The sequence below is a fragment of the Pleurodeles waltl genome, chromosome 5 (assembly GCF_031143425.1).
Source record: "Pleurodeles waltl isolate 20211129_DDA chromosome 5, aPleWal1.hap1.20221129, whole genome shotgun sequence".
NCBI classification, from domain to species: domain Eukaryota; kingdom Metazoa; phylum Chordata; class Amphibia; order Caudata; family Salamandridae; genus Pleurodeles; species Pleurodeles waltl.
The window spans coordinates 515,886,561-515,910,550 of record NC_090444.1 but is presented as its reverse complement, the minus strand read 5'-3'; the positions used below and the strand labels follow the sequence as shown (position 1 = coordinate 515,910,550).

General features: G+C 46.5%; 1 protein-coding gene across 7 annotated transcripts in view; it reads right to left on the bottom strand.

Moving 5' to 3' along the window:
• Positions 1-23,990, bottom strand: part of NHSL1 (NHS like 1) — a 409,363-nt gene that overhangs the window by 156,998 nt on the left and 228,375 nt on the right. The window contains exon 1 of one of the 7 annotated variants that reach the window (XM_069234330.1): positions 5,450-5,704. The exons of the other annotated variants lie outside the window; for them this stretch is intronic. Within the exon in view, the coding sequence (XP_069090431.1) occupies positions 5,450-5,465 (16 nt within the window). The 5' untranslated portion in view covers positions 5,466-5,704. Of the gene's footprint in view, positions 1-5,449; positions 5,705-23,990 lie in introns of those variants that run through there. 7 annotated transcript variants of the gene reach the window in all.

Sequence of the window (23,990 nt, the reverse complement as noted above, 5' to 3'; positions counted from 1 at the left end):
AAAGCATGGGGCTCCTTGACCAGCAAACGTGAGACAACTGGTGTGCATGCCTGGAATTAAGAAAACTAAGCTCTCATTCAAAAAACAAAAAAAGCACCTCCTAACATGCACATACCACAGATGTCTCTCTGAGGCCAGAAAATTCCTCCGGTGCTAGGCTTCAAACATTTCTTGATCCAATAGCTGTTCCTCAGACAGGCAAAGGAACATGCGGCCCAACTGCTGGCAGGCCAGAAAGCAGCTATCGCACCCAGATATTAGGGAGAAACTCTAGCCCTAAACAAGCACTGGCAAAGGCAATAGGTGAGAGCTATTGGCTTTGCCAGTGTCATTTAGCCATGTTGTACAGCAGCGTGGCTGCTTTTCTGTATGGCTAGAAGTTAGTGGCATGGTGGACAGAAGGGTGGCATAGAGGAGAGTGGAGTAGAGTATTGTAGTGTGAAATGGTGTAGAGCAGAGTGGTGCAGTGTGGAGAGGCGTTGGGGTTGAATGGCAGAGTAGAGTAGTGTGGAAGGGCATAGAGTGGAGTGGCATGGCGTACAGTGACGTGGAGTAAAATGACAAAGTAACGCAGAGTAAAATGACATACAGTGACGCAGAGTAGAATGACGTACAGTGGCACAGAGTAGAGTAGAGTGGCGTAGAAGAGACTGCTATAGAGTGGGGTACAACAGAGTGGAGAGGCATAGAGTGGAATGGCATGGAGTAGAATGGCGTAGAGGGGAGTAGCATGGAAAGGAGTGGTGTGGAGTGACTTAGAGTAGAGCAGAGTAAAGTGGAGTGGCATAGAGCGGAGTGGTTGAGTGCCACAGAGTGGCACAGAGTGGTGTGGAAGAGAGTGGCATAGAGTAGTGTGGCACAGAGTGGAGTGGTGTAGATTGGCGTTGAATATAGGGGAATAAAGTAGAGTAGAGCAGTGTAGTGGCATAGAGTGACATAGCATGGAGCAGAGTGGTGTAGAGTAGATTACCCTAGAGTGGCGAAGAGTTACAGAGTGGATTGGCATTGAGTGCTGTAGAGTGGCACTTAGTGGACTAGAGTGGCATTCAGCAGAGTGGCCTGGGGTGGAGTGGCGTAGGGTGCAGTGGAGTAGAGTGGTGTACAGTCAAGTGACAGAGCAGAGTGGAGGAGCATGGCATAGAGTGACACTGAGTGGCGTAGAGTGATGACTGGGGTGGCATACAGTGAGTGGTGTTGTGTAGAGTGGCATACAGTGGAGTAGCAGAGTTGAGTTGCGTAGAATAGTACAGTTGTGTGTGTGATTAAAGCATCAATATCGAGAGCAGATAGGGTGAAAGCAATATAAATAAGCAGTATACTGGTGTTAAAAGCAGGAAAGCGCACTGCATGTCCAGGAATAATACTGAAATGCTTCCAAAATAAATAAAAAAACAGCGTGTTGCAAAAAGACGAGGAAGAACAAAGATGAAAAAGAACACAAGTACTTGGTCCGTGCTCCAGGGAGGAGCTAACACAAGAATGGTGGGAAGTCTACAGTAGCTAAGCAATCGAAAGACTGCAAACAAGAGTGACAGCAATAAGACTAATTGTATGCTGTGGGTGGGATGTTAGTCCACTTACTTGTAAACAATACATCATGCAGCTCAGGATATGCGATGTGTAGGCAATACCTAAAAGGGTTTTGTTAGTAGGCCTTGGCTGCCTGTCTGCACGTTCTGCACCTTAACAGTCTGAAATCGGCTAAACAAAGACCACACACACCTCCTTAGATACTTGCTGCCACAAACCTCAGGGAAAGACATCATACCTACACCTCCTGAGCAGGAAAGGTTGGACAGTATCACCTCAGTATGTACTCTTAGCCACTTCCGGAAATAATTCTCAAGGAGGGACTTCCTGTCTGCATAGCCTGCAAGCACAGTCTGAAAGAGGCCACTTCAATCAATCAATCTTTAGTTTTATAAAGCACGGCTTATCACCCCAGGGAGTATCCAGGCACTAGGAAACTGTTGCTGCAGTTGGTAGCTATTCCTCAAACAGCCAGGTTTTGAGCTTTCTCCTGAAGTCGATGAGGGTGTGTGTGGTCTGCAAGTGAGGGGTGGGGGGATCGTTCCATATCTTTGCCGGCGAAATGGGTTAAGGTGCATCTTCTGCTGCGGTGCGTCGTATTCTTGTGACTTGGGCGAGAGATGTTGATCAGAGCTTCCTTGCGGGTTGGTGGAAGAAGAGTCTGTGGTTGATGAGGTTGGGTCCAATGTTGTGGAGCACTTTGTGTGCGATGGTTAGGACCTTCAACGTTAAGCAAACATATACAGCTTCCTGCCTCGTTTATGATGAGGGCAGAACCTTTTGAGATTGGTCTGAGTAAGATTGGGCTCAGGGAGGCTGCAGCAGCCTAACCACACTCTTTCCTACCCTGTGCCCTTCCAAAGATGGGACATCCTGCCCGCCTATACTGAAATGGAGTGGACTCAAATAGCCCAACAAACAAATGAAGGAAAAATGAATCTAATGAAAAAAAGTATATGCCGCATGTTGTCTAATGGGGTAACACACACTGTTCCTCTTTGGGGAACACCATTTGATCACCTGTCTCAATTTGCCTTGGTGGGGGCAAGTAGTTTTGCTGTTTGTACTTCAGTAGTTTAGTTCATTGTAGTTTTGCTTTTTCTGATTATAAACTATGAACTACAAGTACACGAATTATAATTTTAAAAAAAAGGCAGACTCAGTGTGCTACCTAGAACCGGCTTAAAACAACTGTACAGCCTGGATTGATATATATGACTGACGGGTATTTCATATGATAAACGCGCACCCAACGAGGGCCACCCCCGGGTTCCCTGCTTCACTGGTATCAGCCCCTGTCCAAACCCGGCAAAACTGTTCAGCACAAGTTAACTGGGATCCTGAGGCAAGGACAGAAATGCCTGGTCATCAGGTACATGCAGCTGCTCTGACCAGTAAGGAGGCCTTTCCTCATGAACCAAGGTAGAGTGTCAGGGAAAGCAGCTACCAATTTCTTACCAAATGTCAGCCTGGTCCCCCATCGAAGTGGTCCTGCATCTAGGATCCGGGGTCTCTGTGGCCCTGGCCTTGGCACCATTCTGCTGTTGCGCTGGCCAGTTCAACTTCTACCCTCTCATGCCCTAAGGTTACTATAACTTGTGCATTCGCCTTTGCACAGCTAATTACTCCACATATATCATTAATGAGATCTTGTACGGCATCTTTGATATTATCACTGCAACATTTGCAATAAAATTATTGATAAGAAAACTGTGCATGACAAGGGCGCAAGTTATAGTTACCTTACGGCGCGAGTTATGGATACTTAAAAGAAATCTGCTGAATTTCTATGGTTTTGTAAGAGTAAATTCATAACCTAACTATAATGTCCCTTTAACCTTTGTTTTTTGAGAGAGAGAGAGAGAGAGAGAGAGAGAGAGAGAGAGAGAGAGAGAGAGTGTGTGTGTTTTTTTTGTTTTTTTTAAACAGCCTATCGTTTTTGGAAGCTGAGCCATGTTGTATTTTGGCAGAATCACGTCCTTTTTAGGCCTGGCTCGACAGTGTAGCTATCTGCTAGAACCATTGTTGCCAATTATTTAAAATAAACACAAAAGTGGGTTTGGCTCACCCATGGTGTCAATCTCTCACCTCATGCTAATCACTAGCTTGCATATCATTCCATCTTCCCGGAAGTACTTCCATTAGAGTGCATGAGGGACTGTTTTACATCTGAAAAGTACACTGAATCATCACACTGTTACATTCAGTTATTTATCCCCTATGTACATTCTATACAGAAAATATTTTCTTTTGTTTCCCAGCTTTCTTCCCAGCACCTGGAGAGCCCAAGGGACTAGCTTTAAAACTGTAAACGAAATTCATGCATGCAACACATGTGAACTGCTTTTGCGATTCCCTATGTTAACATGCTTTAGCACACTCAAGCCACACCCGTTGGCTTTTCCAATTGTATTAAATGTATATAGCGCTTACCATCCATTTGGTTGGTGCCTACTTGTTTGTAACAGAGAACGTTCCCCTTTTTAAGTAAGGTATTGCCAACTGTTATGCCCTGTTATAATTAGAAATTAAACAGAAAAATAGAAATAATATCCTACCCTCCTGAAACTCTAGCAGGTCACAAGGTGGAATCTGCCATCTGTTTTCCCCAACACTGCCCTGGATGTGTTTTGCCAACAGCTACAGTGGCTTCTGAATTGACTAAAATCAAATAGGGTGTGCTCTGCACCCGCGGCAGCCTCCGTGAGCAGTTCTCTTTCTGGGGGGAGAATGGTTCTCTCACTTCTCCCCATCCCCACCACACTTTGATGGATGAGTCACAGAAAGCTTGAGCCTAAAGTGCTCATAACGGGCCGGGCTTGCATGTGGCTTCTGCCTGCCTCCTTCCCTCTACTCAGGATGGGGCATTACTGTGGAGGTGCTGACTCTGGAACTGGGGAATCGGTCTCAAGTCCCAGCGACAGCTCAACATCCTGCGATTCTGGACAAATCACGGTATCTCCTGTGCTGACAAAACTACACATATGACCTTGTGTGATGTAACTGGGGCTCGTGGAAAGTGCTCCGATACCTCCGGTTATAGTTTGTGGTATATTTTGAAAACAGCACTAATACACAAAAACAAAGCCTTATGGAAAGTTAGGTAGATATCCTTTAACTGGCGGATTTGTCCAAAGTGAAAGCAGAAAACCTGGATAAAGCGCATTTCTTTGATTAGAACGTGTGATCTTAGGCTAATATTTTATTTCGCCAAGAATATTTTCTTAAATATCGGGCATAAAAGTTATTTCAAATATGTAAGCTCAGAATACCGGTTGTACAAAAGTACTTCTCAGTGCAGTGCTATAACGTACCCTATTAAAGTCAAATCTTACACATGTTAAAGAAATTCACTTTTTTTTTTTTTTAATTTTGAGGAGGCTTTATCCTATGTATATCCTGTTTTGTATGATTTACATAACAAATATGATCAGGGTTCGGCTCGTGCACGGACTCTAGGATCCGAGACAGACCCTTGGCTCAGTTCTCCTTGTTCATGTGTTGGCTCGCCCACCTAGTCCTAAAGTCCCTCGCCCTCGCCCTCGGAACACGTGTGCAGGGGCAGCGCCGTGGTAGCAGAGGACGGTGGCGAGTCAGCACCTTAACAACAAACACAAAAGGATAAACAAACGCAAGCAAACACACCACAAAAACCCTGGCGACATAAAGGCAACGGAACCCAGACTAACCGTGACTAAGTCAGAAAAAAACAATCCAAAACCGCCTTTTAGGAATCCTCCATACAATACCTCCTTAAAGCGCCTTGTGGCCATTCAGTTCAGCGAACGGCGCTATACACTCGGGTCTGCAGTCTCCCAAAAGCCGAAGGCGCAGTCTCGCCAACTTTACACCGCGGCCCCCTGGCACTGCCCGCCCTGCAGGAGGGGGCACCTCACAGAAAGTGTTGGGAAGCACTCACCTCTCAGGCAGAACATCCCGCGCGGAGAGCGGTGGAGGAGCTGCGAGCGGTGGAGGGGTCGGAGAGCGGTGGAGGGGCCGCCCCTGCCCCGTGCTAGGCGCAGCTGTTCCCCGGCGGGGGGGATGGTGGCACCGGGCCAGGGCCCGCAGGAAGCCGCTAGCCCCCCGCTCCAGCAGCGCTGTCACCGCTCGCCCTCCCTTCTCGCTGCTTCCCTCCGGCACCAGGGCTCTCCCTCCCCCCGCCCCTCACACCAAACAAAGCCCCGCGCACGCCGGCCCCGTTGTCTCCCCTGATGTGTCAGCAGCTTTCCACCGCTGTGGACGCGGCCCAAACCCATCCAGCGCCGCCACAGAGAAAACACACAACTCGCCCCTAATCCAACTCAACTGTTTGTTGTGAAACACTAACCCCTCTCTTCATCCACGGAATTGGCTGCCAGTCCAAAGGTTTGGGGGAGAGGGGTGGGGTTTGGTTCAGTACAGGCACCCCAAATGTAGCAGCGCCCTCAACTGGCGACCTACCACCTCTAACCTCATCTTCAGCTACAAAGCGCCTAGAAGCCAACCGGTGACGCTTTACTTACAAATCTTATTTAATCAACTTCCAAGATTGTTAGCACGAATACTATTGACGGGTTAACAGTGACGCCTGGTATTAACAGCGCTTCAAAGCGAAAAAACTGCGGTATAATGCACTACATACAAGTTACTTTTATCAATGCTGTTGGAGGGGGGTGCCTAGAAGGAGGGAGGGCACCTGCGCTAGACATCCTCCATTAACGTGAAGGTCCAGGCTTCCTGCAGGAGGTCAAAAGGCCCCAGACTAAGTAAACCACGCGACTGTGAGTGACTTTACGAAGTACAAACTCGGCTCCCAAAGGAAGGCCGCTGCCCATGTTAAGGGTAACTCCAATATTTCTACGGAGCACAGCACTGCAGTCGCGTGAGACCATTAGGTACACAATCAGAATGCAATGACAGCCTGACAACTGAGCAGGACTGCTGTACCTCAAATCTGATGTTTTTGGACAAGTTGTACAAACCTCCGCCATCTTGACTTGGCTACAACCAGGCAACAAAGAAACATCCTCCTATTCGAGGGGCGCCCATGTGTGTGATGCCTTGGGTGAAATATGCGTAACACTGACACTCCACCAACAAAAGGTGAGCTTACAGACCCCAGGGGCACACTCCTCCCCAGTGTACGTGAACCATAAACTGACAAGACTTACGGCGCGCCGGCTCTCAGGAAAGATGAGCCTTTTGTAGCAAAACGCATTCTGCGGTAGGGACAAGGCACCTAAAACCCATGGACATAAATACACCGAAATACAGGGGCAGCGAAATTGATATCACGCGCCCTTTGACCTCTACTTTCACTCACACACACATACTTACACATATTTACATTACATTATCTCTCATACAAACGCACTCAGCTGCCACTGAAGGGCATATTCCATTTTCATTACACTAATAGTGAATAATATAATATTACATTATTAAAATTGACAGAAAACAAAAGGAGTGGAGCCCCAACTGACGCTGATAGGGACGTCCTGTGTTCCTGTCACTAAATCTGCCACCTCTGAGGCAGGGGTCGCAATGGCAGGGCCAGGGGCAGCAAAGGGCAAGTCAGGGGTCGCAGCCAAGACCCCTGGCGACCCGTAAACGACGCCCATGCTAAAACCGTGACTTACTACTAACAAACAGGAGTGAAGCAAAAACATACCAAAGGGGTGCCATCAAGTTACAAAGTAGAGTCCGAGGCCTCTACAGTGGTATGGCCACGCACTGCTACTTCCTTGCATTCGTCCAAACTTTTGCTAACAGAGAATTTCACGGATTTAAAAATGTGGATGAAAAAGCTTAGGTTTTGTGGGCTGAAAAACATAATTTTCTATAAATCAGTGATTGAAATAGAAAAATAGAAGTGCAGGTACTCTGTTTCAGATTCTGAGAAGTGCCGGCTGTAGCGTACAATGTATGTGCCGTGACTGAAACGCATCTCAGCACTAACAATAAAAGGCATGTCGGCGCTAGATAATAGCAAATGTATACATAATGCACCTGCTCCTTTGAATTGTGGCGCGGCCGTGAAGGTTGAACGGGACTGCCTCTGGCCTGCGGCCGCGGTGCACACCAACGCCTCACCCTGACAGCTAAAGTGCTGTTTGTGATGTTGGTGCTGAAGGACAAGCGGTTGCAACGCGCCCACAGCACTTGCTTCATAATTAAGCAAAGAAAAGGGATTCTGCGCGGCTCTTCATCACATCACCGTTCACGAGAATTTACCAGCGGGAAGGCGCGATGGGCGGAGTGCGGGGGAGTAAAGAGAGCGCTGGCATCGTGGGGCAGGTTTAGAAACCAAGGAGTTCGAGCCAAAATACAGCCTTGGCCAGTGCTACCCAAACGTCTTAAAACCACGACCCAATTGTTATCACAACAAACTTTCGTGACCCACCTGGGTTTACTAGATATGAGGCAGGATTTGTTTTATGTAACTAAAGCCAGGGCTGGTTCTAGGATTTATGGGGCCCCGGGCAGAAAGAGACAGCGCGAGGCCCCTCTAATGTGGATAATAGGTGACATTCAGGGCTGTTGGCATCTTTATAGAGGAGCCTGCTCCTGAAGCTGCTTTGTGCAGACATCTCCTGGGCCACAGCTCCTCTCTCCCCCACCCACCTGCAAGCAACTCATTTACAGCTCGTGAAGGTGGGAGAGCTGCCTGTCAGAAAGATTTAAAACTGCCCTGACACTAAACTGGGGGACAACAGGGGTCCCATGGTGCCTCTGAATGGGCAGCAGGACAGGAGGCCTGGTTGCAGGATAAACCTGCAAAATGTGTCCCCTTGGAACTGGGGCATAAGAAAATCCCCTCCTCCCTAAACCACAGCAGCCAGGCCCAGGGTAGAAGGCCACCCCATTCGATGGTTACAATTGCAACGAGAATGCTTGCTCTCAATTATATGAGCAGGGGGCACAACTGGACCAGTATGTCATGGCCTGGCGGTGGCATACTTGGGTGGGGACCCATGTTGGTGGGTTGAGTGTGGGGCTCTGGAGCTGCCCACATTACCCATGCCTAGCACCAGCCCTAGTTAACGCACTGTGTGGTATCACTGTCATTCACAGACAGCAAAGTTCCATTTAAATGGGCACTAAATTCGCACAGACATACGGCTGTACTGATTTAAAATATATAACTCACAGATAATAATGTGTAGAAATCAGGTTTCAGTAAATATTTATCATTTATGCATCACCAAGTAAAGTGTCTTGATTTGGTTTGCTCCTATTAAGATTTCTGTTTCCATCACACTTTAGATTTACAAAAAATGAGCTTCCTTTCTGATTTCTTACCTGCTAACTGCATACAGTTCATTTACAGATATTTACATTTTATTGGGAGTTACATAAATGACATCATTCACCCTTTCGTTTCACACTCCCTGTACCCTAGCAATTTTGTCACATAATTCACTTTAATTTTCTTTCTCTGACTGCAAAGCGAGGGCAGTTTGTAAACATCATTCACAAGGCTACAAAAATAAGCAGGAATGTTCTTAGAGGACATAGCCTGACATTTGACCTCTGTCTTTGAAGCATAGCAAATGTGACAAGATAAACACAGAACTTAAATGCATCTTTATTCATTGCTTAGACTTTTGCATCCCACCAAAAATCTGCTTGCGGCCTGTCTAGGTCCATCCTTTTTTTTTTTTTTTTTTTTTAAAGGAAATCATTGACAAGCACATAGGGTATTTATTCACTCTTTCTGGTGCATAACATTTGCATGCAGTGATTTTCCAGTGCTGCTTTGGCTGCTGAGAGGAAGCGCTATGCTCGGACCAGGGAGAAAAGGAGAGCTCTCTTTTACCCATCTATACGGACATGAATATAGAAAAAGCACAGTGCCTTCTCTTGGCCCCCCCACCGAGTCACTGAAAGCTGGAGACCTTATCAGTTAATATTATTTAATTTTCTAAACAGTCGCGGACCCCTTGAGTAGACTTAGTGGACCCCCAGGGGTCCCCAGAGCACAGGTTGGGAACCACTGGCATAGATCCCTGCCAGGGTTGTAAACATCCTATTCAGCCGCTGCTACTGCTCGAGCAGCCAGGTCTTGAGAAGTTTCCTGAAGGTAAGGAGGTCATTGGTCCGGCGCAGGTGGGTGGGAAGAGTGTTCCACGTTTTGGCGGCGAGCTGCAAGAATGATCTACCGCCGGTGTAGTTCTGCAGACGCATGGGATGGATGCGAGGTCGGCGGAGCAGAGATGCCAGGTCGGGATATAGAAGGAGAGCCGTCTGTTCTGGTACGGTGCTGTGCAGCGCTTTGTGAGCGTGGGTGAGGAGTTTGAAGGTGATTCTCTTGTTGACTGGGAGCCAGTGCAGGCTTCTCAGATGGTCTGTGATGTGGCACTGACGGGGGATGTCCAGGATGAGGCGTGCAGAGGCGTTCTGAATGCCTTGCAGCCTCTTCTAGAGTTTGGTTGTGGTTTCTGCGTAGAGGGCACAGCCGTAGTCCAGTATGCTACTTACGAGGGCTTGGGTGACTGTTCTTCTGGTTTCGGTGGGTATCCATTTGTAGATCTTTCGGAGTATGTAGAGGGTGTTGAAGCAGGAGGAGGAGGTGGCGTTGACTTGCTGGGTCATGGATAATGAGGAGTCCAAGATGAATCCTAAGTTGGGTGCGTGGTCGGTGGGAGTCGGAGCGGCTCCAATAGTGGCAGGCCACCAGGAGTCATCCCATGCGGAGGGGTGGAGCCAAAGATAAGGACTTCCATCTTGTTGGAACTGAGTTTGAGGCAGCTGCTCTTCATCCATTCGGCGATGGCCTTCACACCTTCATGAAGGTAGGTATTGGAGGAGTCCTTGGTGAGGGAGGGGATCAGCTGGGTGTCGTGGGCGTATGAGATGATGTTCAGGTTGTCGGATCGGGTGATGTTAGCGAGCCGTGCCATGTTAGGAGTTCAATATTAGCTTCTAATAATGATTGTTCCACTGAGATCCACTGAAAATGGTCCAACCCATTTTCTGCATTTTCTCTTCTTCATATAGCTAATGTTTTTGTTTTCTTTTATGGACCTTATCTGCTTTAACTAACTCACTGTTCTTACTATTGTGGCATGTGCACACCCAAAGTAAGTCTTAAAGCTTAGTTCACACTACTTGAGGGTGAGGCAGGGATACTTTTAAGAATCTTTAGTTTACCTCGGGGGGGTCCCCCTAGACAGGAAGCCATAGACCAAAAAAAAACCTTTACCACACCCAGTCTCCCAGGTGGGTTCCTAACAGAATGATTAACAATTAATTTTACTCCGTCACGTTCTCCCTGACATCTGTTTCAATCCGTTACTATGTCTTCGAACCCATGGAGAAGGCAAACTCAGCCTGCAACAAGCTGACTCCACCCTCACTCCAGCAGGAATCCTTTGCACTGAAAACACATCAGAGGACATCCTGGAAGCAGCTGTGCAGAGGAGATCATGTGAGTAGGATGCTCAGCCGGAGGATTCAGCATGGTGGCCAGAAGTAGGGCTCTAGCGTCTATGCACAATGCTGACCAACACAGTTTGTGAAAGGCCACAGACACTTGTTTGCCCCAGTGTGCAGGCAGAGTAATATTTTATAGTGTCAGGGGCTATGTCATTTTCAGCAACAGAAACTCTCTATGCTACTAAACTTAAAAAAAATGCAGGCCGATTATTACGTATTGATAAGCAATGGCAAACTGACTTAAAAGTGCCATCTGGTATACAGGGGGGAAAAAACAATTCTCTTTACTAGCCAACAATAAGCATTCCAGAATGTTCCTTTGCTTGATGACTTCCGCTTGGGTGTTGAGACCTATTGTGGCATCCGTCACCGGTTAGTCCCTTTAAGCCAAGGTGTGCATAGTCACAGGAAGTTTCTATCAAACCTTGGGCCAATCCCAGGGCTTAGGTTATCCCAGTCTGTCAATGCTCCTGAGTTCATGTACATCAACAAAGTCCTTATCATCTGAAAACAAAGTCTCCAGCTCCTTTGGGCATTGGGCAATTTCCTGCTCATGGTTGCTTCTTCATTTATTTTCAACACGTGCGTTGGCAGTGTGAGGATTCTCTATTAATTTGACGATTGCCATGTGCCTATCTGCAGAAAAGCTATTTTTAAGGTACGTGGAAGCAAGAAATCCTAAAATAACACGCCTGCATCCAGAGAAAAGCAAACCTTATGACAGAGCGCCTCCCCAATTGGGAGGGGGGGGGGGGGGAGGGGTTTGCGGCATTTAGGACCCGGGGCCGCAATGGCCCGAGCCCTGTATGCTGCATCTACATTTGCTGGCCTGGCACTTCCGCCCTCTCACAAGGCGAGAGGGTGGGAGAGCAATAATTATGAGGGAGGCCACATGCGTCACTTCCGACCGCCGCATCCATTGGGAGGTATTGAACTGCCCCCCAGATCAGGCCTCGTCCTTTTCCGTGGATGCGGCGTGGATGGTGCGACTGGTGGACAAATACAATTATTCCAATGCCAAAAACAATCAGACTTTGTCGGTTTACGTTTGGCGGGTGTTGGGGCGGGAGCCTACTGGAGGCATCGGGGTTCTATGATTCTGCCGCGGCTATAAGCAAACTGACACAATGAAACGAATTCCATAATGAACTAAGTAAAGTAGAATGCGCCCCAAAATATATATACATGCATGCACTACAAAACGGTGTTATACAATCGGCTCTTCACAGCTTTCTTAAACACTGTCCGGACAGAATAAGGCTGGGAACCATTAGTGTCCGTAAAATATTATCATTGACCCAGACATTGAGTCACTAGTCAGAATCACACGCACAAAAAAAGTGAAAAGGGACTACGAGATTTGGAAAATGCCAACATCTATGTTTGTGTTTAAGCTGCAAATTATATATTTTGTTTTTCTAAGAAAAAAACAATGGGAGATGACCTGCCCTCTACCCGGCCACTTCAGGCACTGCTGGGACCGCCACCTGGTTATTGTGTGAACGAAAAGGGGCACTCTTGCACAACGCTTACTCACAAGTAGCCTTCATTCGCGCGCGTTACGTCAGAGCTCCTCACAGTCCAGACCGCTTCCTCCGTCTGCCTCAGAACAACGCACACAGAACGTGACTAACCCCTGGCCGCCCGCTGGCTCACACCGGCTGAATCAGAGCCACAGACACACACAGCAAGCACCAGCCTGGAGCGACGTCTGCTTCGGAGATGCAGCCAATGCCACCCCAGACTGGGGCAGGGATAAAGAAGATGCCCTCTTGTACCTCGCTGCTCTCACGGAAGGGATAACAAACGGACCCACTTCAAGGGACACACGAAATCAGAACATGCCACTCTGCCAAACCAGAGTTTATTCAATCTGATTACCCTCCCCCACCCCCCATACCTCTCAAACACACACACACACACAGCCTCATTAAACCCCCCGGAGAACACCTTTCAAGCAAACCGGTGCATTCTTAAAATGGGGAAGGCGTGGATTGGTCCAGCATCTACGTACTGATGTGCTGCATGGGCTTCTTAAATTGCTCTGTATCTTTTTTAGTTGTGCTTACCCACAGCTCTAACGGTATGACACACCTTTTATTACAGATTCTTCAAAAATATAAATATACACCAGGAGAGATTTTCTGTCACAGGACGTCCTATTATTCCCCTACGCCTGAAATGCTTGCACTGCAATACAATCGGGACTATTTTGCATCTAAAACGTATGCACTCTCATTACACATTTAATTCTTTAGACATGCAATCAGTACATACCAATAGACTACCGTTAACACTATTACCACCACCACCACTAACAACGCCTCCTCTCTCCTTTTATCTTTCTGAATCTCGCATTGCTAAGGTCGCACAGTGTCACTAGGGAAATGGAACTAGATTTTCTGGTTCTGACGAGTGTTTTCATTTTCCGTAACACAAGAGGTAGGGGAGAGAGCTGCCTACTTTGAAGCTGGGGAACAAGGTTCGAGTCTCAGCATCGGCAAAACCTCCTATGATTCCAGGCAAATCGCTAAATCTCCCCCACCTACAAAAAAATGAATGTGTCCTTGTGTGATGTAACTGGTGCTGACATAATGGCTACAGTCCCTTCGGGTCGGGTTCATGCCTCAGAAAAAGTGCAAAAAAAAAAAAAGGGTGTTTAATCTTATAGTGCTATCCTCTAGCCCAAATGTTCAGCTCCTGTCAGGTCTAACGAATTCTGGCGATGCTCCTTCGATCTATAAATTGATGGTTTTAATAGTACTCATCTCAGCCGTATGAACTGGAAGAATATAAAGGCGAGTAGATCCTGCCAGATTTAATAACCATGTGAACTTCTGGGCATGTGTGTTCAGCCAGCTGTGGTGTACTACCCACTTCTGACAGCTGGGGTCGCTAGTTAACAGGTTTCAATTAAAGTTCCTTATGTCTGGAGGCTCAAAGGCAGAGGTCACCTTGATCGGAGGGAAGGCTGCAGCTACATTACGCAGTCTTCAGGGACGTTGCACAGAGTGGCGACAGTGCATTAAAAAAGGTATGGGAACTGTGATCCTGAGTTGGATGAGGGCGGGACCAGCAAGCGTGGGGGCGGGATAAGAGACGTGGTCTGCAAATATTTTGTTATCCTTTCTCCTACACCTTAAATGACAGATTAATGCAACTTAAATTTATGTATGGGAAATGGATTTTGACGGTAGGACAGTTTGGTTGGTTAATGCAGTCACTTCAGGTAACGTTGGGAGTACCCGGGGACACTGATTTGAATCCTGGTCGGCGGTAAGTGATTAGTTTAAAACCGGTTGCGTACAGGCTGGCGCAAAACTGCAATAAGATTGTGTTTAAATATTTACAGTGCTTTCAAAAGATATGTTTTTAGTGATGCGCCGATTGTCCCTAGTGCAAAGCCTTATTATAGGTTTCCTTTAAAAAGACAAATTCCTGATTCCATTAATTAAAGCCTATACTGGCTCCCAAACAGTCTTCATATTTACAAATTAGCCAATAGCACACATTTGCCTTTCTTTCAGGTAGCAGGCACCCTAGAGAGAAGGCTTGTTTCTTCTTTAGCAGCCTTTCTGTTCACAGAAAGGATTCCCTTCTTCTGACCATCCAATCTGTGGCAACTCAACCGTTCAGGAGGGTATTTTTTTTTGTTTTGTTTTTTAAATATAGAGTATGGGAACTCTTTTGATCAAATTTATAAAGCTCAGGGAACCAAGTGGACTGAATGCAACAAGTGGAGTAAAACAATACTGCTGCTGAGGAACGGGCAGCAAGAACATGGAAATATTCGAGTTTGCCTTGGCGCTGGAAGTCCGAGGACCACAGCAGGTCAGAAGCAATCTGTGGACTATACTCCACCACCACCCGTTACGTGGACCCGTTGCCCAACTACCCCCCAATAATATCTCAAATAATAAGGAACGTGGGTGTGCTTTCTGACCCCAGGCTTCCTCCCTCAAGATATGTGATGAAAACCCCATATTAACATACTGAAGACTGCCCTCCTCTGCACTTCATCATCTCGCTCTTGTTAAGGCCCAGATTTTTCCACCACTGGACTCCCGTTAGTAACACTGTCCAGGGCTCAAAAAATCCAGTCGACCACTGCATTAGTGAGTCTGATTTGATCAGGGCGAGCTATTTTTAATACTTACTCCTCCCTTCTGGCAAGTTGACACTGAACAGGTGTTCTGTTGAAAAGTGGAGGGGCAATAAAAGATGCCTTTAAATCTTGTTCTTATGTCACATTTGCTCTGTGTTCAGACAGAAGTCAATAGTCAGTTTTTCTTACAATTAATTTTCCTTCTGACTGCAGAGTTCCAGGACTTTGTAAGGTGAACAGTGTGACCTTCTACTTAGAATGTAAAATAAATGGATATAGGGTGTCGGGTTTCTCCTAACACACAACATTTAAATGACTAAGTCAACTGTGCAAACATTTAAAAATATATTTCAGTAGTTGTGAAAGCCCTTTTTTATATTTGTGTGATGAAAAAATATTTTAATACAATGAAAACAAATCAGAATACTTTACATATTGATGTGCAAATGATATGTATTCTGAAACTCAATTTTCACAGATTTTTAGTACACTATATAGTTTTATCAGTAAAGCTGCAAGTTAGTGGAGAGGTTTTTGGACATTTCTTGGAAAGTTACTGTGTGTAGGTGACAATATATTACCACATCATGGTTTAGTAATATATTTATTAAAATTGAGTGTTTAAACAAACTGAGAAACTCCTGCCCTGATGGCAATATTGTTAGTAAACTAAAAGAAGTCCTAGGTTATGTGGGCTAGATTCTTGTGATGTATGCAGCAAACTCTAGTCTACTTAAACAAAATAGTTTTTTTGTTCTGCAGAAATGCTGAGCTCACATAATCTAGGGTGCAATCATATGTGAGACTTAAGAAAAAGGCGACTCTCTAAACTACGGGTCAAGTACATTACTTTTAGGTTGAGTAGATTATTTAAGTTACTCGACCTGCAGGTCTAGTAACATTTATATGATTTTTCGAGCCCTGCTGTCTGTAGTGGTGTCCCCAATACCCAGTGCTTTGAATACCATAGGATGCTGAGCAAATTTATGCTTCAGCCTCGAGACAAGTGACCATGCCACACCCACTCTTAAAAGTCCTCCACTACCACCCCAAACATCCCCCTACGTACCTCACGCCCCCTCCCCCAACACCAAATAAATTGCTTTTACAGTTTTGTGAATCATGCCAAATGAATTTTCCAAGAAAATTCCACATTTACATTTAGAAACCGTAGTAGCCGGAAGGTAACAGGTTAAAAAAAAAAGCTAATTAAGTAAATACAGTCAAAATCAAGATCTCAGCAGCCATGCTCTGAAAACGGTTCCAGTTCTGTGTAAAAAGGGTTTGTAAAACCACATGAAGGGAAATAGCAGCCCACCCGGAGGGGCAATGGTATGGCCGGCAGAGTCTACGTTCCATTTAGATGTAAGTGCAAGGCGTACATTGTTTTAGATGAGGCTGGGGGGACGGGCGGTCATATGGGCGCAGATTTTTTTTTTGGGGGGGGGAGGGGGGGGGGGAGGGGTCTCGCCGCTAATTCTGCTTTCCACCAACATGTTACAAAACTTCAAGTGCATCTTCTGCAGAAAGGCCCTTAAAGGCACACAATTACTAAAACAAACCGATGTGCGCCATTGGCGTCTATGGATTTGCATTTGGTAAGAGCTTATTTACTGGGTTGCACGTGGAGAGCTCCCAGCAAGCCCCGGGAGCTCCTTCCAGTCATTCGGCCATGGCCTACATTTTATTAGAATGCAGCAGCCATAGCACTCCACTCCCCTTCACCCCTCGGGTCCTTCCAGAGTGTAACGGGAGTCCCTTTTTCTAGAACAAAAGGTAATCCAGAAAATTTTGGTTAAAAAAAACAACTATATTTTTATAGTCTCCTTTCCCACTCACGGTGCGGAGGTTTGATTCAAAACAGGCATCTTTTCGTCCTTTCATCAGTGGAAATGAAAGGCAAGATGGCTGTCTGCGCCGGAGCAGCGGGAGCGCTGCACAGCCCCATGTGGGCCCGGCCCCTAATCCTCCCAGGGGACGGTCAGCAGGTGCAGCTAATCAAAAGAGGGGCAGTCCGAGACCAGGGGAGTGACCCCCCCCCAGTGGGGCCCAGACAGATAATGGGAATGGCGCGAGAAGGGCTCGGGAATTTCCAAGAATGCGTCCTTGAAAGGAACAGCTAACGCCAATAATACCAGCACCACCGGGGCACACAACTGTGATGTGTTCACCGCACGCCCGGGCCTGACCGAAGAGAAATCCCGGTTAAGCGTTAAAATGCGGTTGAGGGTGTTCACTGCAAGCAGAACCTCTACTCATGGAGTTAATCCATGCACCGCGCCACTCGGGCTTCCTGAGGGTGCACGTGGAGGATGTGGGCAAATTAGAGCGTCAGTGTCACGGGGCCAGGCATAAGCAAAGAAAATGCCTCCTCGAACCATCCACTGGCTGCGCAGTACACTACAGATTCCGTGTCCTACCCTCACCAGACTTATCGTCCCGGGACCACTGCACCTGCTGCACTTTTGATAGTTATGCTCCTGGAGGTTGTGTCCCACTACTATTTTTTTTAGCAAGTGGTGGGGTGCGTCTCCTCTAGCAGGGAAAGACGGTAAGTTATCAGTTGCAAAACCTTGTGCCCCACCACCGGTACAGCTGAAAAATGCGAATATCTCCATAGCGGTTTGAGGAATGTGCGCTTCGAATGGCTGAAAAAAATACAAGCAGGAAAGAACAGCATCACACTTCATAGTAGAGAAAACTGCTAACTCATTTTAATAATAAATGTATTCATCATACGGTGCTTTTATTCTAAGCGCTTTACACGGATATTTTTTTATAATTACTTAAAGCAGCCATGAACGCATTTCATTGACCTTCAAAGGATGAAAGGCCGACCTAACGATGCTGAGTTCAGAGCCTGGGACCTGCAGCAGGTAACACACGTAACATTATTTCTATCTATGTGACTAGTCAACTAGATCTATCAAGAAGACATGATATGTCCAATTTCAGGCCCTCCAGGACATCGTTTTAAAACTACTGAAGTGATCAGCGGACGTGTAAAAATAAACATTTTCATCATTTTTAAACCCTAAGTACAAGGAGCTTCATTAGCCAACATAAATATAATGAACTAACGGGCATTACTGGCATACCACTAATTGTAGGTTACTGTATCAATAGGATTCTAAAAACAAGCATTGGAAAAGCCAACAGGTCTGGACCTAATGCATGAGGACTTACTATATTAGACTCAAATACACAAGAGAGATCCCGCAGAGGCCTATGGGGGGGGAAGTTGTTCCCGCACGTGGTTCAATGCAGTCACTCGAATGGAGGCAGAAAGCAGTACATGAGAGAGGAATGATCCACTTAGCTGAGCCAGGATGTGATTGACAAAGTATCAAGTCACAGGTAGGGGACCGCACCAATGCCTGTTGTAGTTGTAGGAAACCCCAGGCCTGAGCTACAATCCCTTCCCTCCCAACAGACAAAGAACAACACCCACATTTTACATCCCCAAAAAAAACACTCAGTCTGAATTTTCTACAGACTTGCGTTAAAAACATAATTTTGATTACCACAACAGATTGTACTTACATTTAAGATGGAACAAGAGTTGAACTACTATACACTGGAATCACCTAACCAATATTGTTGGAGCTATCTTTAGCCACCTCGTTGGAACCTAGAGCACTGGCTGATTGACATGGAAGCCTGAGTGCAAGTCACTGAGCCCTAAAATATGGTCCTTACAAGGCAAACTGCCCTTGCTCCCTCACAAAGAGAGGAGCGCAGGCCAACAAGTTAGCTGAGTCATGAAACATCCAAGGCAAAGAGGAATTTCCATGGCACTCTTGAGATGGGCCTGTCAACTGGTCCAGGTGTCAGCCCCGCCTCCAGCCGGTGCTTGCCGTAATGGGGTTGACCCTCGGAACAGATGCAACTCTACACCAATTTTCTCCTGTAACTTCCTCCTCCTTTACAGACCACCACCTAGCAATTCAACATTCCCAGCCACATTTCTTGAAGTGTTTCAAACCTTATAAAACTGTACTCCAACTTTGCATTCTTGGGGACCTAAACATTTGGTTTGACAAACCCAATATGCCCATCCAAAATCTATCATAACTGGCTTAGTCACATTGAACCTACATCAGATTGTACACAATTCCACACACATTGCTGGACACATCCTAGACACCATTTTTTCAAACCGAGAACTAGTTATCGTTTAAAGCATCACACCAGTAACATGGTCAGACCACCATTTGGTAACTTTCCAACATAAGATACAACAAATCAAAACGCCCAAGACCACCTTACATGCATCCACCTATCGACCATGGAATAAACTCAGTTTTGAATACTTAGAAATAAAACTAACAGCCAACACAGATTTAGACACAATAAATTCTGTTAAAAAAATAACTTTACAAGTGGCTACAGGAAGCTTTGACTATCTTAATACCACTCAGAAAATCAAAACAGGACAAAACGAAACAAGAACATAGAACTAAAAAGGATAAAACAACAAATCAGAAGATGCAATAAACAACACAAACAACATTCAAGACAAACTTCACTTGTGCAAACTTAAAATGTACAAATCAATCAAAAAAGATAAAAAAGGTATTACTCAGACAGAATTCAAAATGTTATATCTGCAAATAAAGATTTGTATACAATTCTCAACTAATTTCATAAACCTAAATGCATTGAAGGAACTCATCCAATTACTCAAGAATTCACAGACATACTGACAAATCATTACACAACTAAAGCAGACACATTGGACTGCTAGTTAAAATAAAGGAAAACCACCAGCACCAACCCGTTTCCAGAATCCCCTCCGAGGGTAGGGCCAAACCAGCTCTGCACTCCATCAAACAAATATCACTAAGTGAATTGATGGATCAGGTCAAAGAAGCTGTCCACCTGCCCTTCTGACCCCTGTCCACCACACATCTCCAGGAACATTGTTTTATCTACCTCTGCTGCCACATCAGTAAGAAGAATCATCAATGATTCTTTAACTACCAGAATCTTTCCTCAAGACCTTAAAAAGGCATAAATACACCCATTATTTAAGAAAACAAACATGGACCAGCATGGCCCCAATAACTACAGACCAATGACAAGTGGACCTTTCCTGGGCAAGCTGATAGAAAGAGCAGCATTCACACAGATGCCACAAGTCATTGAAGATAATGCCATACTTTCAGACTACCAAACTGGATTCTGCCCAGGAAGTGGCACTGAATCTGCCCTCATTGCCATCTGGGATCATCTTAAAAACAAACAGAATGCAATGGAGTTGCTGTACTACTTCTGCTGCACCTCTCAGCTGCCTTTGACACAGTTGACTATGACACCCTAATAGAAAGACTCTACAAAGCAGGCATAGAGGGGACTGCTCTCCACTGGATCACATCCTACCTTCAAAACAGAACAAAAGTCATCCTTTCGCGTCCAAACCCTACTTCACAAAAGCAGGGGTCCCTCAAGGCTCAATCATCTCACCCATGGATTTCAACATCTACATGATTTAATTACTGGCAATGGTCAATGTATCTCCGCTCACATGCTACAACTATGAAGATGACACACCAATACTCCTTAAAGTGGAATACCCCAAAGACACTGGAAACACACAAATCTTCAATTGTCTCAGAGCCACTGATCAGTTTATGACTTCGAGCCATCTCAAACCAAATGCTTTCAAAACAGAAACACTCACACGTGGCGATTGGAAAAATTGTGACCCACTCTGCGCCTGGCCTGACGATCTGGGTCCACCTCCCTAAATATCTAAAGAAGTAAGAAACCTTGGAACTACCATGGGCTCAAACTGAACAATGAATGCTCAGGTGGACAAAGGGACAAATTAGGAAGATCAAGCTTCATCACCATGAAAACTCTATGACACATCTATCCCGCCGGGGATTTCTACACAATGTGCAGGCTACTATCGTTCTTGTACTATCTAAACTGGATTATGCCAATGGTCTCTACCACGGATCATCTCTGCTATGAAAAAACTACAACACATCCAGAACTCGGCTGCCAGTCTACTCCTACATGTGCTGCTCACCAAAAAGCACGTTGATGCCTCGTCAGGGGTAGTAAGTGCTATATAAATACAATTACAACAATGGCTGGAAGAGCCTGAGAGATGAAAGTCAATGGATGAAAAGGGGGAGTCCACAGGCCACTTTCGTTAGCAGTAGGTCACTTTGACAAATGCACTGTCAAAACCAGACCTAATAACATGCTGCATTTGCCTCTTCCTTTGCAAGTGAACATCATATTTTATATTGTGCGCACACTCCTGCTATAGCCACTAAGGGCCTGATTACAACTTTGGAGGAGGTGTTAATCCATCCCAAATGTGACGGATATACCATCAGTCGTATTACGAGTTCCATAGGATATAATGGACTCGTAATATGGCTGGTGGTATATCCGTCACTTTTGGGACGGATTAACATCTTCCTCCAAAGTTATAATCAGGCCCCAAGTCTTCTCAGACAGGGACGCAAGACGAATCCTGCGGCTCTGTACGCATCAGGTTTGTATCCGCGCCCGGTGCTTGATGGGAAGACACCAATACTTGAGGGAGTCAAGGCTCCCATCCCTATACTCAATACTGGAGGGAGCTCAAGGCTCCCATCCCTATACTCAATACTGGCGGGAGTCAAGGCTCCCATCCCTATACTCAATACTGGCGGGAGTCAAGGCTCCCATCCCTATACTCAATACTGGCGGGAGCTCAAGGCTCCCATCCCTATACTCAATACTGGCGGGAGTCAAGGCTCCCATCCCTATACTCAATACTGGAGGGAGCTCAAGGCTCCCATCCCTATACTCAATACTGGAGGGAGTCAAGGCTCTCATCCCTATACTCAATACTGGAGGGAGTCAAGGCTCTCATCCCTATAATCAATACTGGAGGGAGTCAAGGCTCTCATCCCTCTACGCACCCAGCCCACTATGAGGCGCGCACACACACTTTACATTGTTCAACACGGGTGGCAGTCTGAAGGGTAACCTGTTGGGACTGATCATCGCCCCAAGTGCAGGAGCTAGCTTTGCAGTCGCTCTAGATGTTTTCGCAGGTGTTACAAGCAACCTAAGAATGTTTTCCTTTAAGTCATTATAAATGCTACGAATAATGCAAGCGTTGAAGCAACCGAGTCAAGTAATGCTGCAGGAGAATAAAGTAATGCGTTTAAAACATAGGTGGCTTGTTCTAGATTTTATTTATTCAGGCAGTCTCGCGGCCTACAGCTACATCAGCCTTCTGCACAGACGATAACAAAAACACCTGTTTTTCTGCAAATGATGATCGTGGCTGGACAAGTCGTGACAAAATGTTTCCACTGCAAGTGGAGCAGTTGGCAAGCGCCCTCTAGGAGACCGAGATCAAGTCACTAGGCCAGTGGCGCGACATCACCCAACACAGGGCAGCGGGCAGGGCCGGACCCGGGGTGCGCACAGTGCATCAAAGGAGCAGGGCACTTCCAAGGGAACCCACGGGGCGGGGATGCAAAGCATGAGGGGACCGGGCTGGGCATTACTTCCACAACCGCGAATTCATCCCGCGCAATAATGCGTGAAGTATTACCCACCCCTCCCTACAGACAAAAGGGAGTATAAAGGACAGGATTAACAATCCGCACGATAGCGGGGGGGAGGGTGGTCTCCAGAATCAAGGAGGAGGTGAGATGTCATAAAGGAGCGGAGCACGGGGTGATAATTAAATTCTGCTCTCTGACGCCGGCACATTTAAATCACCTCCGCGGCGCTAGCTCCCTCACACTGAGGCCGATCGCGTTACAAACACGATGGTTCTTTAAAAGGCAACATTTTAGCATCAGTTGTGCTCAGCTGCCTCGGGTGCCTCGCGGGGACAAATCGCAGGCTCCCCGCACTACTTACCTATTTATTTCTGCATAGCACTCGCGCTGCTTTGCAGTCGCTTCTAAGCACTAGGACAGAGGTGAAAAGGGTCTGTGCTTCAGGGCAGCTGGCGCACCTGGTCAGGTGGTACTTCCTGATGAGCTGCTAGGAGGCGGAGGGGTAGGAAAGCCAGAGCGGGAATCAAGATGCGTCTTCAAATGGGAATGTAAGGAGCAGGGGATTCCGGAGAGAAGAACCTGCTCGTGGCGCGGTCTCTCCTCCTCCAGTTTGTGTACAAGGCCTGAAAGTGGGTTCGTGGGCACCATCATGCATTGTGTGAAGCCCTCCTTCTCCCCTCTGCTCAATACGAACAATACACTCGACACTCTGGGCGTCACCAATCAAGCGACACCAGAAATCCCGAATCCAGTTGATGAGAATCCCCAAAAAGATATGGGAAGGGAGCATGGACCCAAGGACACAGCCCTTTATACGCGACACAAATGCTCATACCATGTATGGTATAAAATATGAGAGGGTCAGCCCCTCCTTTTAGCAAAACAAGGTGATGGTTCAGTTCGATTTCTACTGCTGTGAGGTACTAACGAGTGAGGTGACCAGGGGTACAAGAGGAGGGTGGCAGTATCTTGGTTGCAGGGCTGGCCGTGGGAAGGGGCTAGGGTGACCAGAATATTAAAGCCAAACACCGGGCCATTTCACTAAAAAAAGAAGGAGGACTACGATTTTACTTCCACCAATATTCCAAGGGGCACAGCAGGGAGCTGCCTGGCTTAATGTCACTTGGTCTTAATTGGGCCCATTAAAGATTTTGTCATCAGCCCTTAATGTACCTCTGCAAAATTGTTCGTGCTCCATCAACACCCTGTCCACCTCCCATCTTTCTCACATCTCCTGCCCTCACACCGCAATGACTCCCCAGCCCCACAACAAAAACACCAATTTTTCTTTGCGCCCAGGGTGCTGTTGTGGTCAATCGGATTTAGGGCTGGCCCTGCCTGGTTGAGAACTTCAGTGTTTATCATATCCCTTAGAGATGGACCTGCCGGAGGAAGACAGGGTATTTGTGACCTCA